General features: G+C 43.0%; 1 protein-coding gene and 1 long non-coding RNA gene across 4 annotated transcripts in view; one reads left to right on the top strand and one right to left on the bottom strand.

The window, feature by feature from the left end:
- Window positions 1-5,615: 5,615 nt before the first annotated feature.
- On the bottom strand, window positions 5,616-15,519 carry LOC137598409 (uncharacterized). Its single transcript, XR_011036674.1, has 3 exons — window positions 15,416-15,519; window positions 6,947-7,082; window positions 5,616-6,858 (listed from the first exon to the last, which is right to left on the bottom strand). It is a non-coding gene; the product is annotated as an uncharacterized lncRNA (long non-coding RNA).
- A 4-nt stretch (window positions 15,520-15,523) lies between these two features.
- The window catches only part of tle2b (TLE family member 2, transcriptional corepressor b), a 66,427-nt gene continuing 63,244 nt past the window's right edge, over window positions 15,524-18,706 (top strand). Inside the window, exon 1 of one of the 3 annotated variants that reach the window (XM_068318487.1) lies at window positions 15,524-16,136. In XM_068318487.1, the coding sequence (XP_068174588.1) occupies window positions 16,113-16,136 (24 nt within the window). In that variant the 5' untranslated portion in view covers window positions 15,524-16,112. The remainder of the gene's footprint in view (window positions 16,137-18,706) is intronic. The other 2 variants (XM_068318484.1, XM_068318485.1) reach the window with 2 other exon arrangements.

Genomic DNA, 18,706 nt, shown 5'->3' with positions numbered 1-18,706 from the left:
ATATACAGACAGACAGCTTGAGTTTCAGGCATTTTAATTATTGGATGTGATTTCAAATATTAAAATGTTATTTTCTGTTATTTGGACTGAATTAACTTCACTTGGAACTGACTTGTCCACAAATCCAGACGCTGTGATGATAAAATCAAGAGGAGCTGCTGAGTGAAGATGAACACACCTCATGTATTTTACTTTAACAGCTGCGATGAACCAAATCAAGCCAGTCGTAGTATTTTGTCTGGATGCTGTGGCTTTGAAACACTTGAACATGGAACTGAAAGACAGGCCTGATCCTCCCATCTTGTTAGCGCAGCCGCATGGTTAGCTATTTCTGGTTAACTGCAGTATTATGTGGCTATTAGAATACATCATTTCTCCACAGGGCATCCTCTATCAGGTCTATTAATTATTTATGAGTATATAGCAGATTTTAAACAGCATAGAAGCTACAAACTTTAAAACAACTTTCTTTCTCCTTTCCTTTTTGTAACAACTCTCCTCTTCATTCGGCTTTCCCTCCTAACTTTCTCCTTCCTGCCTGAAAGTACTTCCTCTTTTCACTCCCCCCTCTTTCTGGCTCCGCTCCTGCAATACTGCTGATGCAATCTCTCCCTTCCCTTCCTTCCATCTCTCGTTGCCTCGCTCCCTCCCCGCAGACAGCTATATGCAGCGTTGTTAATGGCAGGGTGGTGTGTGGTTGTGATGTGGTCCGCCTGTGGTCTGTTTGCGCTGCCATTGCGGTTCATTTTGCTTACCAGTTTGTTGCTTCACCCTGTCTGGACCCGGCTCACTGACTGGATGGCCGACCGGATGGTTGAAAGACTGACTGTTGTGTAATTGCAAATGCTTATGTGCACACACACACACACACACACACACACACACACACACACACACACACACACACACACACACACACACACACACACACACACACACACACACACACACACACACACACACACACATACACCACACACTACAAATACCGCAGCCTCCATAAACCATCCCCATGTGTCAATGGAGGCACAGGCCAGCCATCAGTTGTCCCGTTGTTGCTCTGCTCCCAACTTAATGCTCCCTGTTGTCTAAATATCCTGACAATAACCACCAAACTCCATTTATCATCTGATAATCGTCTCCTGCAGAAAGCTGGTCAGTGATAAAGCTGACAATGATTAACTTGATGACTCATGCGACTTAATGTGTTCGTCTGGCTGATGGGAATGATGATAGATTTGTGAGAGGCAGAAGGTGCAGCCTGGGAGCGTGAGTGTTTATCTTATTGAAGCTATTAGACGGATACGTTCGTCTGCAAACGCCGGAGCAGATTAACAGCAGTATCCAAACAGGTTGATAGAAAAAAAAAGGGCAAAGAAAAGGGAAAAGCTTGCATGCTGAAAGTCAGTCACATCAAATGTGTTTAGGTTCCAAAGGAGAAAAATTCAGTCATAAGCAAATATTTTCTCCTTAGACATATGTGTGTGTTTGCATGTGTCGCCGTCTGGAAGGAGGGAGGAAGGAGGAATGGAGTGAGGAGAGAAGGAGGGAGAGAGAAAAGCTGGAGGAGGGGTGCAGCCAGAGGGGGAATGCTGGAACACAGAGCATGCTGTGTTGATTTGATTAAATTCAGTTCTGTTCTATTTGCAGTAAGCCTAGTTATTCAGCTATATTTGTACAGCGCCGTCTGATTTTAACAACACCGACATAGATCTCCCACAGAACAGGAAGCCTGGGATTAGAATTCAAAAAGCACGTTTAAAGAGGCTACAGCAGGTTTTTGAGGGAGATCAACCTCATTTGTCATTTTTGTGGTTTATCCATATCCGCCTGTATCAAGTGGTCATAATGAATCCATGTGATGCAGAGTCTGGATCACTTCAATATCACAAGATATGGCTTTATCTGTAATTTTGCAGCTATGAATATAAAAAAAACAACTTCTATAATAACAAAATAATAATGCCCATGTAGAACTTGCATTGTTCCATTTGGATAAACATTGCGATCATAATCCAGATTCAAGAGGTAATAGAAGATTTTATTTATCAGTGAAGAGATGAAGGGAAAAAAAAGATTCTGATTGTCCTTCATGATTTAAAAATATATATATTTATCTGATTCCACATGCGAGGAGCAGGTTTTAAGAGCAGGATACATTTATTTGGTATTACTTAATTTGACATGAAGCAGATGTGAGTAAAATGATGTAATCATGGTGATATCATCAGTGTGTGCTGCACTGATACCACATATGATTGGTGACAATGATGCTGGCGGAGGTGTGCGCTCGCTAAGTGCTTCCAGGTCTGCTCCTGTACTTTGGAGGTCACACTTAAAAATACACCATGCATTAAAGATATAGAGCCTTACTTAATTTTCAACAGGACGCTGACCCGGTGAGAGTCTTTTCAAAATCATAAATTTTTATGCAGTGATTGGCTCAGTATATTAAGAAACTCTAAGGCTTTTAAGAAAAACAATCTCCCACCATTCTCCAGAGGATGGTCTCATCTTTCCATGAGGAGGTTATGATGATCAGATTTAGTCTGGATGAGTAAATGTAGAACCATGTTAAACCTACTGAACCAATTCTCATCGTGTTGGGACACAAATACAAGAATTAGAAGGAGTATAAAAGGTGAATATCAGCTGTAAGGGATGGTTCTTTGCAGCAGAATTACATTCATTTGGTTAACATCTATGTGTTACACAATATTCCTTCCCCCTGAAACGGAGGGTAACACAGTAGTGTGGCTGATGTGGCTCCGATGCTGCCAGTAAAACAATCAGAACCTTTATGGGAGCAATTTCTTTTTGGCAGAGAGGATTCCATGAGCAAATATTTCCTGAAAACAATTTCAATTCCAAGCTTAAAACTGTGTAACAGACCTGAGAAATATTGCTTTCTGACATAATTCAGTTCAAGGAAAACAAACTGAATTGGGATTCAAGTTTCCTTTGAACGGATTTTGGTTGGATGACGGAGCTCGATGTGTCGATGGTGAGTGTAGAGCGATCTGAGTCGATGTCTGGTGACAGCTTGGGAACAGTCAGCCAGTCCCACAGGGATGATCAGAGTAGGTCTCTCTCTCCCACACACACACGCACACACACACACACACACACACACACACACACACACACACACACACATGCGTGATGCTCGCTCAATGTCACGTTGACATTTACTCTCTGAGGGAACGCTGCTGTCACTGAGGACGATGTGTTAGAAAATGGAGGCAAATTTCCTTTGAGGTTCCTCTGGAGTGTTCATGTAGACACCATTACAGAACCACTCAAGTATGTTTGCTGTGTCTGTTTAATTCAGGATCGAATCTGGCGGTTTGAAATCCACATATACCTCTCTTTCAGACCTGTTAATATTTCCCTTCTGAATGATGGATGTGGAACATATTACACAACTGTTTTTGGTTGGATGCCCCATGTCTGCTGCCAAAAACTCATCCAGCTACACTCACAGCATCACTTCCTGTCACACAAACACACACACACACAACACACACACACACACACACACACACTGAACATAAAAAGCCATTTTCACATTAAGTCCCCCTCTTTCAGAGTCTCATTTCTATTCTACACACACCTGTACATTACACTTTTCAACACAATATCTGCACACACATTTCCTGGCTGACCCTGTTGTCCCAGCTTCCTGCCAGATGGTGTCATTTGGCCCGCCAAGGTTACTCTGCTCTTCTGCCTGCAAAAATGTCTTCTCTGACAAGTCATTTAAAGAGCCACGATACTGATGGCGTCGTCACAGCTATTTGTTTTTCCATGAATCCTTGAGCCACAAGCCTCGCCGTCAATGTGTCCTTACACACTCCTGCACTCCTCACCTCCAGCTGCCTCATCCTCTTTCCTTCTAAGTTCATGTCATTTTCAGTTCAAGTCTGACGCTGCCTGTCCGTCTGCTCAGACTGGGGTGGCCACTAGGTACAGGAATGTTGGAGGGGGGGTAGGAGAGGTATGCAGTGTGAGGGTGATAGATGTGTTGCATGCTGGGGAGCTGTTTCTCAGATGCTTAGTGTTCAGGTCATTTTGTCTGCTGGCGGGTTAAACTGTGCGTGCGTGTGTGTGTGTGTGTGTGTGTGTGTGTGTGTGTGTGTGTGTGTGTGTGTGTGTGTGTGTGTGTGTGTGTGTGTGTGTGTGTGTGTGTTGTGTGTTCGCTGTCCTTTGAGGGCAGAGGGAATAATGTGGGTCGGACCGGAAATTCCAGGTGGGACTCTTTTAGTTTCTGAACTTAATTGGTGTGACATGACCCGGGCAACGTGCCAAGCGTGTGTGCGTTGATGTGTAATGATGTGTGCACCTGTTTTCATATGGGTACCCATTTGCATGCAGTGACAGACAAATGTAATTGTGTGTGTGTGTGTGTGTGTGTGTGTGTGTGTGTGTGTGTGTGTGTGTGTGTGTGTGTGTGTGTGTGTGTGTGTGTGTGTGTGTAGACATACATAGATGTTGGTGCTTCCATGTGTATAAATGCATTTTGATGTTTACTCATTCACACACAGTATGTGAATAGTTTTATGATGTGCTTATCATGTGTGTTATATGCTTAACAGTGTAAACTAGGTAAAAACAATATCATGTTTTTGTGTATATTATATTATATTATATTATATTATATTATATTATCTTTTTACATTCAGTATCATGATCTGTGCTCTATGAAACCAGCAAAACTCAGACAAACACGTAGATACAAAATAAATACAATTTTATTGATGTTTGTGTTGAGATATCAAGCCAACCTAAACAAATCTGTTTAGTGATGATGTGGCCTAAGAAGTGAAAACAGAAATAGAGTACTTATATTCAACTCTATGTGAGACTCTGTGTTCGTCACGCCAGGCGCTGCCAGTTTCCATTACCTAGTGTACAGCTCTAACCCGCTCCACTTGGGCTTTGAGGAGTCTGTTTGCTCAAACGGTCTTGGCATGCTCATGTGGAGTACACCTAACTCAACAAACACTGTCAAGCAAGCAGCCATGAAGTAATGAGTGTAATGGGCAGTTAGGCTTGCTTTATTCATATGCAAAGAAAGCGTGTACTCCCCCCCCCCCCAACATTTGTTGCTGTTCCTCATTGGACGGCTGTCTACGTGCACGTAAAACATTTTAATGTCATATGAAATGGTTCAAAGATATGGAGCTTCTAAGTTATGCAATAAATGCATCTTGTTGTTTCTTGATTTGTGTCTTCATTCTTTTTTCTTCTTTTTTCTTTTGTACATTTTCAGCCATGCTAGCAATAATATGAAGGGTTGGGATCCCTTATTTGATGCTCAACCTTGCTGCAGGCTGAAAAAGCTTCACAACTACTAAATACACAAACAGTAAATACATATAAGACATGTCAATGCTTATCAATTGTCAATGTCAGTTGCTTCTGGTTGAAGATCCTCTTATGTGCTGAATTAATGCCATTCTCGTCATAGTCGGTGGTGCTTGTGTTGAATGCTAATTAGAAAATGTTATCATAGTAACATGCTAGCCCGAGATTATAAATACTATACATGGAAAAAATCAACCCGTTAGCATTGTCATTGTCACAGAGTGGCTTTTAATTCTTTGTTGTCCCATCACATTAAATGCGATTTCAAACATATAGTCTGAAATATTAATGTTCCGTTTGTAAAGTCTTAGAAATTGGCGTTGGACATTTCATTATAAAATATGACAAATATTATACCTGCTGTCAGCTCCTTGGATTAAATGTAACCAGAAACCACCACACTAATTCTAATATACTAATATTAATAAACCCCCAGATCTAATTGTGACATCGGAAGCACTGTGAAACATACAAGTAATTGTTACAGCAGATTGATCTGGAAGATTTATGAGACAAAGAATTTCCAGAGAAGTTGAAAAATGTCAGTAAGGGGAAAAAGTGAAAGACATTTTAGACACTCATCCATATGAGAACACAAAACATTTCCCCTCATAAGAAATCTTTGTTCTAATGAGTATTCATGTTGTGTCAATGTCAGTATTTATACCATAAAAATATCTTCATGCCACACACACGCCCATCACTCTTCTCATCTATGCGTGTATCTTTAACTCCGTCTCACTTCCATGTGTTTCAACGCTCCACATCCGTATTCAGAAATCCCTGCCACAAGATTTTACCTTCATTAACACATTCTGTTCAAATGTTTCAAAAGAGAGAAACGGGTGGAAATAGAGAAAAATAAGCGTGAGGCGGAGGGAGATATCGATCTGCTTGTTTGATTAGTAATATCAATAAAGCTATTTTTCCTGGTTCAACAAGGCTTATTGAACTGAAGCAAAACCTGCCAATTGGGTGGGGGTGGGGGAAGGGCAAGGCATGAGAGAAAGTGTTTTAGTATTCAGCATGTATAGATTAACATGCAGAGATGGAAAACAAAACACAGTGACCATGCTCTGCTGCTGTCGCTGGATAAACACCCGGCTATTACCCAGTAAAGAGCTGCATGGATTTATTTGTCTGCCAGTGAGCAGAGGCACAAATGAAGTAGCACACGAGGTCTCAAATACAGAATGCTGCTGTTCCTTTTAAAGATTTAGCTCGATTTTTTTTTTTAAACAACACTACCGTTAAGTGAAAAAGAAACAGCATCACATCTTTATGTTCAAGAGTAGTGGAAGTGTACATATGAGCTTCTGTGACAAAAAACAAGGAGACGTGTTGTTCTTTGGGTTCAGGAAAGACACCAGCGGAGGAAGAGGAGGTAATAATGATGATGATTGAAGAGGAGGAGGTATTTTAATCACTGCCGTCTGCCTCAGTTCCCATTAGACACAGAGCTGTCTGCTACTGCCTGGATAGGTTTTACATCTGCAGATACAGCACAGGCATCCATATTTCATATACATATTAGGACACACCTGCACTCACACACGTTAATGTCACTGAGGTGACTCACATCATAGAATGAGTGCATCAGGATGAACATCTCTTTCCATCCACGGGTGTCTGGCAGCGACCAACAGCTGCTTCCTTTCCTTAAGTTTGGCTCTGGATGTGTCACAGTTAACATCAGGACGGTGATGAACCTGATACTGGACAAAAAAAATTAAACAATGATGTTATTCTGTCCTCATTTGAGGGGATTTACGTCATATTCGGGTGAAGTGAACAGTCTAGGAATTGTTGTTGCCAGGTTGTGGTGGCAACAGGCGGGAGAAAAATATTTCAGATGTCCTATTTGGCATCAACGCTCCCCACCTCCTGAGTGATCCAGAGGTCATCATTTACGATGAGAAGTAGTTCTAAGTTGATCTTACCTGGAGTTAAAAAGTTAAATAAAAAAAATAAAAAGGTGTCTCTACATTCTATGAGATGTAATCTTCAGACTAGTTTTGGGTTTTCCTCATAGTCGGACCGTACTGGATCACTTCCAAAGGGAAGAGCTCCTGATCCAAGCTGCCTTTGAACGTCCAAGCTCCTTACGTCTGCAGCACCACTTAGAGCTTGTGAACGGTGTTGTTGAGTTGAAACCTGATGAATTGGTAAATCAAGAGCTTTGTGATCATGCTCAGATCCTTTTTCTGATATAGCCTGGCATCAACTCCTTGTATGTGGTGTCCCCACAGGACAGGTGTCCCCAGTGAAGGTTGTTTGGGCTTTAGCCGTGGATCTTGACCCCCAGATCCACGCTGACAAGCTCCACTTCAGTTTTGGCTCTAGAATGAGGCCTGGGATTCCCTAAACACACCAAGGTGTGGCAATTTCTTTTTCCTTTTCCTTGCCAATCTCTTTTCGATTATTATACTTAAAATGTTTTAAAAAATGACATGTGCTACACGCTTCCCTCCCACACTGAGAGGACAGCCCTGAAACAACAGTAATGTGTCACTATCCACTTATGCAGGAGGTAGTTCCCTCCTGTAGCCAGGAGCAGCACAGGCTCTAAGTTGGGCGGTGTTAATTATGGCACAGTGTTAGAGCTTGTTCCACACACACAAACACACACACACACGCATCCGCTATGCACACAGTCAGGAAGTCACAACCAGACTCACAAACGCACATGAGGAACATATCCATACACAGAATACCCAAATGTTTGCACTACAAGGTCAGGAGATCACATGTGTTTGCAGGCGCTCAGAGACTCGTAACACACCGCAGATTTATTCACCCTGGATGTATAAGTGTTTGCCTATGTGTGTGTGTGTGTGTGTGTGTGTGTGTGTGTGTGTGTGTGTGTGTGTGTTTTCCAGTCTGTGAATAAGCGTCTATTTATCCATGATCAGACCAGACCAGAGTTTATCCAGAGACCCACATCATAAGGATGTGGTTTCATTCCCTGCAGTTTTCTGTTACTGCTTGGATTAGTCAGTGAAGGTCTGCAGACCATTGAACTGACAAACTATAGAGCTACGACTGTGTGTGTGCGTGTGTGTGTGTTTCTGTGTGTGCGAGTGTCCATGTTTCTACGCCTTGAGATCATTATCAATGGATTTTTTTCATCTATTATTTTATTCCCATACATTAAGATATATTTTCAAGAACGGAACCAGAAGAGGCAGCAATTAAGTAGAGATTTAACCAACAATTCTCGACTCCAGGTTTATAATCTATCCCGGCTGCTGTCTGAAGGGTGTGGCTCTGCATGTGTGCCAGTTTTCCTTTGCATATCACAGCCTTCATCAAATGCTATGTGAGCTTTAGCGTAACCAGTTGACCAATAACAGCTACTGGACAAACCCACTCATGTGGTTGAAAGGTTTGAGTAAAGCCGGCGAGTTCCACCTTCACTGTGTAAAATACAACAGACCAACACAAGAGAAAATGGAACCGAATTCAAGAGAGTTCAATTTAACATAAAAAGTCACTTAGCGTGTATTACACTCAAGGGATCCAACTAATTTCGACCCAATTTGAGACAAACTTTTCTCTCATTTGGAACACTTTTTTCATCTACATGTGGGACAGGTTTTGTGATAAGTCTCAGCGAGAGGTTTGGTCATGCTTGACTGATTTTTCTGAGTAGTCTGAAAACACAATTTTAGAGTTAGTACCCATAACGCCTTTGTCCAACTAATCCCAAATGACCACTCCCTTGTTGAAATAATCCACTCCTATAAAAAGACATAAATTGGGGAGAAAATTACATCTACATGAACGCCATGGCTGTGGATCGTACCAATCTCATGGTGGAGGGGGGTATTCCAACAGGCAGCTCACCAGGGTGGTGAATGCTGACTATCCAGTAGTGCATCTAAGACAGTGTCTGTAAGCCAAGAAGACGGAAATATGGTTGAAAGGTTTCAATAAAGGTATAGCAATGCAGAAGAGAGTAGACTGAATTAAGTAGAATTAATTTGAATACCCAAAAAAAAAAAAGTAATTTAATACACCTGGCTGAAGAGCGTTTGTCCAGGGTTCAGTCTTTCTCTTTCATGAAGCTTTTGAATCAAACTTTGAAAACCGAAAACCGAAAGGAAACTCGGTCGCATGCGAAGCCTCAAAGTCATGTGGCATCACACATGTCTCAATTCCAGCAAGAGATTGGTTTTCGTTTGAATTTGGTGCCAGAATATTTCAGCTGAAGAGCAAGCTGAAGATTTCCAGACAATAATCAGGATAATTAGGGAGAAACGTTGTGCAGAAGAAACAGAGATACCAGATTCATCATTAACACCGGCCTCAGATGACGCAGGCAAGGCAACCACATGTGTGGTTCTTATTTCTTGGGTTGGGGGGGGGGGGGGGCAAATTGACTGTTGTTTACCATTACCGCCATCAAGGGACACCATCACTAACTAAAGGAAATGTTCTGTATGTGAGGCAGGTTGAGGGGGAGGACATACGTGGCGATTACATATTCATGCGCTGAGCATGGCAGCCTGTGATCATCTCACCGGGCCTCATGATAGATGTTTGCTTTAATAAGCAGATGCAGTCAGGACTTGTTTCCCCACCATGGATATTGCATTCCTCAGTCACACATTCATGAATATGACATTATCTTCTTTGAGAGAATGCATTTATCCTGTCCATAAAGCTTTACATCAGCCTTCCACACGAGACAAAAACAAGACACAGGGGGAAAATGGGAGTCAGCAGGTTTTTATTGTTGTTCTGCAGCAACAGTCTTATGAAGGAACGGCCATAGAAAAATCCAGGAAATTGGGAAAGTGTGTGTTTGTCTGTGTGTCGTCTGAAACGGAGAACGATGGGGTTAATGTTTGTGTGTTTACTTCTATTTATGTGTGTGTGTGTGCGTGCGTGTGTGAAACTGTTATTCCTGATACTGACAAAGAAAAACTGATGCAACAGTAAATTGACTGCAGTATTTCAAAGCATAAACGCAGACGCTGCAGGCTCTGTGTCACTGTAGGTCCTGATTTATTAGTTCTTCATAAACCTCAGTATTTTAATCTGGTCACCAATATATTTATTTTAATTTCAGTGTTTGAAGTGGAATTAAAAAAAAAACCCCATTGCAATAACAAACAAAATCGAATTTCTTCCTTGACTTTGCCCAAAACTGTGACTTCCATCCGCTGTGTGTGTGTGTGTGTGTGTGTGCGCGCGCGCACGTGCACGCGCGTTTGTAGTAGGAATTGCAGAATTGACAGTAATGTCAGAATCGACCGAGCATTTATGGAGCGTGACTGACAGCGTGCATGGGCACACGCGCGCCTGTGAGAACAGAATGATTGGGACTTCAATGCCCACAATCCCCACAGACTCCCCAACCCTCCTCCGCCCCTGCTGCCCCGCCCACATCCATTCAGGGATCGACTCGACTCGTGATTGGTCAGTTTGTCCCATCACATTAGGACCCAACGTGGGGCCGCCTTACAGTTATTGGTTAGACCTGACACCCGGTCGACCAATCAGAATGCAGAGACGACCTCAGACGAGGAAGAGTTTTTAAGGTGGCTCTAAAGAGTTGCTGGTGTGAGTTTCTGCCGCTAAATTGAGACGTTCTGCTTTCAGTCCCCCCCTCAGGGCTTTTTATTGATGACTAAACCTACAATAGTTTCCTATGCTGTTAACTGACAGGTGACCAGGCCTGAATGTTAGTTTTATCTCCAACCACATGTTTTGTCTGCTCTTTCATTAGGTTGTAGCTCATTGAGATGATGCTACAGTAGATAATGAGAAACGTTTTTGCGCTTCAGCTGGACATCAAGTTATTAGGGAAGAAATTCTGAAGAACTTGTCACCTATGATCAACTAAATCAAACCCAAGATTCATACAAGGAAGAGCTAATTAATTAGAGTTAAATTGATAATGCATCTAACTTTTTAACAATAAATTAAAAATAGTGCTGTATACAATAGATTGTCTGCATTGTTTAATATCAACTATATTCAGCTGTAACACAATTCCACTGCCCAGGTCATGTTACGTCACACATTACATTCTGGATCACATATTCACAAGAATATGCTCATTCACACCATTTATCCAATATTAATATTAATGTAGGAATAGCCCGTTAAAACAAAGCTGGCATGGATGCCCGGTGATGATACAACACTCATGCATCTGGATCTAGATGTAGATTATGATCTAGGACATTGCATTTTATATTGGGAGGGGGTTGGTATATGTGCTGGATCGCAGACCAGAACCAGAGAGGTAGTGACCATCAGTATGATGTCTTAATGCAGATCATATCTCCCTTACTGGTGGATTATGTACATCTGTTTTAAGTTAAGAAGTAATATCTGGACGATGAATTGATCCCAATCCACAGTTTAGGAAAATCATATTTTTTTTGGTTTGCTTAGATAAATTAGCTGAGCTGGATCCAACACATATCTAGTGCTATTAATTCTACAACAACACTGTTGATGATGCATGATTCAAAATCTAGACAGGCATATTTTCTCATTTTCTGCACCACGCATGAAAATGAGTTGAGTTTAAACTGATCAATTATTATTCTTTTTGATTTTCTATTCTTTCTTTTACTTTTTTTTTTCATTTTTGTTGTTTGTTTCAGATCGGCTGGTTTAGAAATCATTTACAATTAACACTCTGATGAAAAGAAACCTATGTGCATTCAGATTCTGTTGCAGGAACTCATGCTGCCATCTGCGTTTTCCAGAAATCATCCGTAACCGCCCTCAAATCAAACTCTATCGATTTATCTGTGCTGAAAGGTCACACCAGAAATCACAAATAAGTGAGTTTGCTGGCATTCCTTAGAAGAATAGCCTCCACACAGTGTTGCTGTGGAAACAGTCATACATCATAGCTATAGATCCATTAGTACTATACAGTAGATATGCCTGCGATAAACACACCTGGAAGCCACAAACTTCTTGACTGTGTTGTTGTCAGCTTCTGACAGTGTGTTTGTCTGCCTGCCCATCTGTCTGTGTGAAAACCAGAATGAGGAGTCGGGGGGATAATTATCTCCATAATCCATTCTAGACAATTAGATAATGCTGATTAGTACAATGGTCTACATGGAGAACAGTGGTGTTAGCGATGGGGGCACAATTGAGTGACAGTTCGTGTGTGTGTGTGTGTGTGTGTGTGTGTGTGTGTGTGTGTGTGTGTTAGTGTGAGAGGGATTTGTGAATGAAAGCAGAAGGAAGAAGAACAGGAAAGAGGAAGGAAGAGAGCGACAATCTGAGAAGTATTTCCATGCAGCGATTTGATTCCGTTCTTTGGCCAGTGGCTGTCATCTTGCTGCGTGACGCTCCTGTTGAAGTTCTGTCTGGACCGGTGTGTGTTGGAGTAGGTGTGTGTAACCTTTAACATGATAAACGGTCTGGATGGGAATAATTGGGATGGATCGATGTTTCATCATAGGGTGGCATAAATAACAACGAGCGGAGATGTGACTCCTGTGTGACATACAGGTACTGTACATGCTCCATCAAGCGAGCTAATGGAGTGTCCCCGCAAATATATTTTAAAAATGATTAATTCATTAATAGGCTGTAGTAAACCCCTGAAAAAAATAAGATGGACTCAAACTAAATGGCCCTGTCTAATGGACATGGACTCGCATATCCTGGCTGTGTGATGTTTTAAAGCTTCTTTTTGTCTGTAATCTCATGTTTATACAGGTGTCAGATGAACCAAAACTGTCCATCTTCACTCTTCCTTTAGAAACAGAAATACATTTTTGCATTTTTTTTTTACCACATTAGTTTTTCACCATCATGTAACTGCAGCTTACACCACTTTAATTCACACAAACGGACAGAACCAGCCTAGAGCTTCCTCTGAAGGATCTTCGTTGTTGGCAACAGTCTGCATTGAATAATAGGAAGTCCGTATGTGGCCCTAATGGCAGCGTTAGGGCTGTCCTTTGGCTAACCCACTTGTTTTCAAACATAGTTTCTGTCTTACTGGAAACCTTCCACGGATGCCAAGACTGACTGCATCCGATTTTAGTGTCAGATTAATGCACATTTGATCAAGTTCAAAGGCAGAGCTGCCCTGGATAAACGCTTTACAAACAGCACCAGAAGACGGCTGGTCAACCTGGTGGACACGGTCAAGCTTTAAATACCTGATCCTAATTGGTGCAGGTCCATTCCTGGGCAGTGCTATAAATAACATGTTCTCCGGAGCCAGCAGGCACACAGCTTTTATTTTTAACTCACAGAAGTGTTCATATTTGTGTTGTGTACGAGCGGTAGCCCTAAAAATATGACTTCTAGTACAGTAAGTGAATGCATTCTTGGTGTGTTTTTAGCAGACACCGCTGCACAATGTGAGACCTAACTTTCAAATCCATTTCAGTGAAATTACATTACAGGTATGACACCTCAGTGGTTGGTTTAGATTGTTTTTCGGGGTTTTTTTTGTGCTGCTGCTGTCCATTTAAAACAAACCATGTGACTTCTGTAGGTGAAATAAAATGAGTCACTTCCTGCGAGTCTAAAGGTTTGTCTCCAGAAGACCACCTAGAGACAGAAGAGAGTGCACTAATTCAATTTAATGTGATCTAAAATGTTCTGGCCGTGAACAGCAGCAAGACAAACATGATGTTTCTGACATATGTGATGACTACTTCACTGCCTTCACCTGCAGAGACACTGGAAAAGCGACCGTAGAACCGTCGTCCAGTCTTCTGAAGGTTCCTAGTTCCTTTTCTCAAGGTTCCTAGTTCCTCTTCTGAAGGTTGCTGCTTCCATCTCTGGTCCCCACAGAGATAGTTCCACTACCCTACTCAGCTTGACTCAGCTTTGAGGCCAGTTCCATTGGAGGATAGTAGCTGGTCGTCATGGTGATGTAGTGCAATCCCAGCTTGTTTGGCTTCACTGGCTTCACCTTGGCTACACCACACCCTTCTGTCTTTCAAGCCTTGTTTCAATCAAAGTAAATTCTAAAATGATTTCATCAAGTAGAGTTATTGAGGCTGGTTTGTTAGTCTGCCCTCAGTGAGATCACACAGAAACTACCAGACTGGTGTCCCTGGAGCTCTGCAGGATGGTCAGGATCGTGAACGGGACCAGCCTGGTACTTTTTGGGGTGGATCCTCATAAAGAGGCATAAAGGTTGTTTTTTTTTTTGTACTTTCTTAAATGTTACAACAGTTCCACCATTTTTAGTCCTTTCATAGCAGGGAAGACCCGTTAAAGTTTAGATGGGCTGGAGTCAGTAAGTTCTGTCCACTTAGTAGATCCAGACGGGGACGGCTGTTGGCTGGACTTTGGCAGTGTGTGTGTGTGTGTGTGTGTGTGTGTGTGTGTGTGTGTGTGTGTGTGTTGTTTCTCCTTGTGCTGATGTTCCATTTGTCCTCACACCGGGACTGGACAACAGCAGAATGAAATGGCACTGATGCTGCTGTCCTGACCTTCTGTTGTTTTCTCTGCGACGTGAGAATTGTGAAATGTTTTCACGTGGTGATCAAGATGATGATGATGATGATGATGATGATGATGATGACTGGATGCACCTCGACTCCTGCTGCAGTCGACTCAGACACATTTTAATACAGCGTGTAAACGGAGTAATAAATTTATGACTGTATGTGTGTGTGTGTGTGTGTGTGTGTGTGTAACAAGCGTGTGGGTCCACAGAGCTGTCATGAATGTGTGTGAGTGTCGGAGCGTGTGTGTGTGTGTGTGTGTGTGTGTGTAAATCTCGACTCCTATCATTTGGAGCTGGAGTCTTTGTGCATGAGTGATTGCTTTGTCTGTCTGACCACAACAGAGAAGGGATCCATCTCTCTCTCTGCCTCTCTCTCCTCCTCCTCCCTGATTGGCCGCTTCTATCTGCTCAGTTCCACCTTAAGAGGAGCTCCAGCAGCCTGTCGTGTTTGTGTTGAAGCCAACAGGCACAATATATTACAGTCTAGGGCTTGCTGCTGAAAAGCCCGCTGGATCTTCCACTGACCTGCTGTTCTTTCCTGCTTTCCTCTCGCATTTTTTTCCACATTTAGATTAAAAACAAAGCTCTTACTCTCTGTGTCGTCTCCTCCTTCCTCCTCCCTCGTCTCCTCCTCCTCCTCCTCCCTCTCATCCTTATTATCCTTCTCCTTTTCTGCGGCAGCAGTCAAAGCAGAGGCTTCAGAGTGTCAGAGAGGGTGAAGAGGAGGAAAAAGCAGAGAGGAAGACTTGGGGTTGGAGTGTGTGTATGGTGCAGGCTTCGCCATTGGGCGGCTGGGTGAAGGGGCAGGAGGTGAAGAGTAGGAGGAGGAGAGAGGGGGATCCTCCCTGGATGATGTTCTCTGTCCTGTCACTTACCCCTGGACCTTGACTGAAAACAAGGAGGTGGAGAGAGAGATAGAAAGAGAGAGAGAAGGGGAGAGAGGAGAAATAGACTTTGGTGTCACTGGGAAACGAAGAAGGAGAAGGAAGAGGAGGATCAGGAGGTGAACTGTGGCGCTCTGTTCTATCATGACATTGTCGGATCAACAGACGGACGGATCGGGAGCTCCTCAGTGGTGTGTCAACAGGAATTTGTCTTAGAGGGGGGAGGAAGGAGGAAAACAAGGAGAGAGACGGACTCTGGGAATACCACTGTGTTCAACTCGGAGGAGCGGGGCTGGACTGAGCGAGAGGGAGTGTGTGAGGAGCCGGTGGAGGGCAGAGGAGCGGAGGGCCAGGGGACGAACCTGGCCATCAAACGGACTGGCAGCCTCTCCTCTCCTGGGATCATGTACCCTCAGGGCAGGCATCCTGTAAGAACCTCTTGATCTCTGTCTCTTGTCTGTCTGTCTGTCTCGATGTCTGTCTGTCAACTCGCCTGTCTGACCATGTTTGCCTCAGATTCACCGAGTCTCTCCTCTTTTTACCTCTCTGCTCCCCTTATCTCCTCCACCTCCTCCTGCTCCCTGCTTCAAGTCTTTTCTTGTCTGACTTTTTTAGCCTGTCTCTGTTTTGCCTCAGTCTTGTTTAGTTATAGGGACTCTCTACTGTAACACGAGGAGGGAGGTGTGATGGGAGGGGTAGTTGTTGGGGAGGGATGGGGGGGGGGGTATTTAGGCTAAGAGATGCCCTGTTATGTATACACACCTCCTCCCTCCCTGTCATCTGCAGCCAGGTGTCTTTGAAAGCTCAATGATAGTTGGCTGTGTGGATGGCATAAAACTGAATCTGCACTTGTACACATGTGTGTTATCTTTTAGTGTGTGTGTGTGTGTGTGTGTGTGTGTGTGTGTAAACTGATCTGTTACAGCTCTCATTTCTTTTTCTTCCTCTCTTCCCATCCCTCCTTTATTAGCAGTAAGACTCTACTCCTTTATTCACCTGCCTGGGGTAAAAAAAAAAAAAGAAAGAAAGAAAAAGGTTCAGTCTAAAAAGTCACAACCGCAGAAGGGTGGATGACAGCTTCAGCCCAGTCTAGCTGAGGCCACACGTTTCAACAGGACCCGGCCTGCGTCGTCTATAATCAGATTTGGTCGTCAGTCTCTTTGAATCTGCCACAAATGGGTCAGTGGCCACTTTGCCTCGCAGCCAGCCAGCCATCCATCCAGCCAGCCATCCAGCCAGCTAACCACTCAGTCAGCCAGCAAGCAGGCCAGCCAGCTATCACACAGAATTATGAATGACATTTTCACAAGAGGAAGGCATGAGGAATCAATTATATGTACAGAGAGAATGCTAATAAGCCCACCGCTGGAACAGAAGGGGAAGAGAGATGCACAGAGAAACGGGAGAGAAGTGGAAAACAAAGGGAGAAAGTGAAAGATGTAAGAGCCAAAAAGGAAATAAAAGAGCGAGAAAGAACTCTTTTAAAAACAAAAGGCTAAGCCGGGGGTGGAAGGAGAAACTAAAATGAATGAGAGATGCAATGGAAGAATAGAGTGTGAAAATGTCTCTGTTCTCTCCTTTAGAGGCATATCAGAGAGCTTCCTGCTGTGATGCTCTGTGTTTTTGATAAAGTTCAATCCCAGATTGAGGCAACTCCAACCAATCAATATCTTTCTCCTCCTGGCTCGCTCCCGTTTTTCCTCCCTCTTTTTTTTTTTGCTCCTTCTTCCTCTGCAGCCCTCCTTTGCCAGTGGAACTTTATTTCTGGTGTTGCTGTGAAATGTGATCTGTGGAGAGGGTGCAAAGAATAGTTAGTGTGTGAGAGTGTGTGTGTGTGTGGGTGTGTGTGTGTGTGGTTGTGTTTGGTTGTGTACATTTACATTTCTTCATACCAGGGTAAATAATCTATTTCACCATTTATGTTCTTGAGCACAAGCGTCTAAACTCTCCTTATTCACTAATGGAAAAGGCAGCGTTTTGAAGAGCAGTTAAATGATAGATTTGACTGATGGATGTCACAGAAGAGCAGCACCACCCAAACCAGAAGCTCTCTGTGACGACGTTCCTTCTGGTCACTCGTTTTGAGTGTTTATCCATGTCTCTTTAGGCTTTGTGAGTCTCTGAATGTGTGTGTTAAAAATGTGTCGTCACATTTGTTGACTTTGATATGTGTCCGTGTTAAAGCCTGCACTGGGAATGACTTCGTTTTCCTTCGGCTTTGGATTAGGGAACGCTTACAAACTAATGTGGCCACAGAACCAAACACGATCCACCTCAGAGAGCAGAACCACTGCAGCCTGAACCCTAAACACACAAACCCCGTAATGAACGAGTGATGATATTCCGTGCCGGAGGACGGTAAACACTTCATCAGCTGCTCACGAGCAGGTTGTGAACAGCTGATGATCTGCATGGCTGCTCTCATCTCTCCTATTTGATCATTTTATTTTATGGCGCTGGCTGATGATGACAGCACTCAACACATGTGTGTGTGTCCTGGTAACGTGAACACAGCTCTGTGTTTGTGTGTTTTTAGATGTCAAGTTGTGAGTAATTTACGTTTTCTGATACAAGACATGCTTGACTAATTGTACTTGAAATTTTTTTGGATACAGTGTGCAATTGCTTTCTGAGCCTTTTTTGGGGCCTCCAGTGGAATCCGACTGTTTGTTCTTCTCAACAATGTGTAATGAAAGCCACACAAGATAAACAGCTGAGTGCATTGCCGTCACCTCCCCCAGATGACATCTTGATTTCGTTTAATTTTATGTGATATTTCATCTGTGAAACCATAAGATAGCAAAAAGTGTGCAACAAAATGACCTGTGGAACAGTAAAAACAATCGCACAAACGACCAGTGGGGTCTAGATGAAGTGTGTTTCCAGGGTCAGAAGGAGATTAATGTGACAGCGTAACGATAAGATGGCTAATACGTACGTTACATTCCTGTTCCTCCTTGGTCTCATCCAATGAGCTGCTGCTCATTTAACACACACA

The sequence above is a fragment of the Antennarius striatus genome, chromosome 7 (genome assembly GCF_040054535.1).
Source record: "Antennarius striatus isolate MH-2024 chromosome 7, ASM4005453v1, whole genome shotgun sequence".
Taxonomy (NCBI): domain Eukaryota; kingdom Metazoa; phylum Chordata; class Actinopteri; order Lophiiformes; family Antennariidae; genus Antennarius; species Antennarius striatus.
This window is presented reverse-complemented; position numbering and strand designations above follow the sequence as displayed.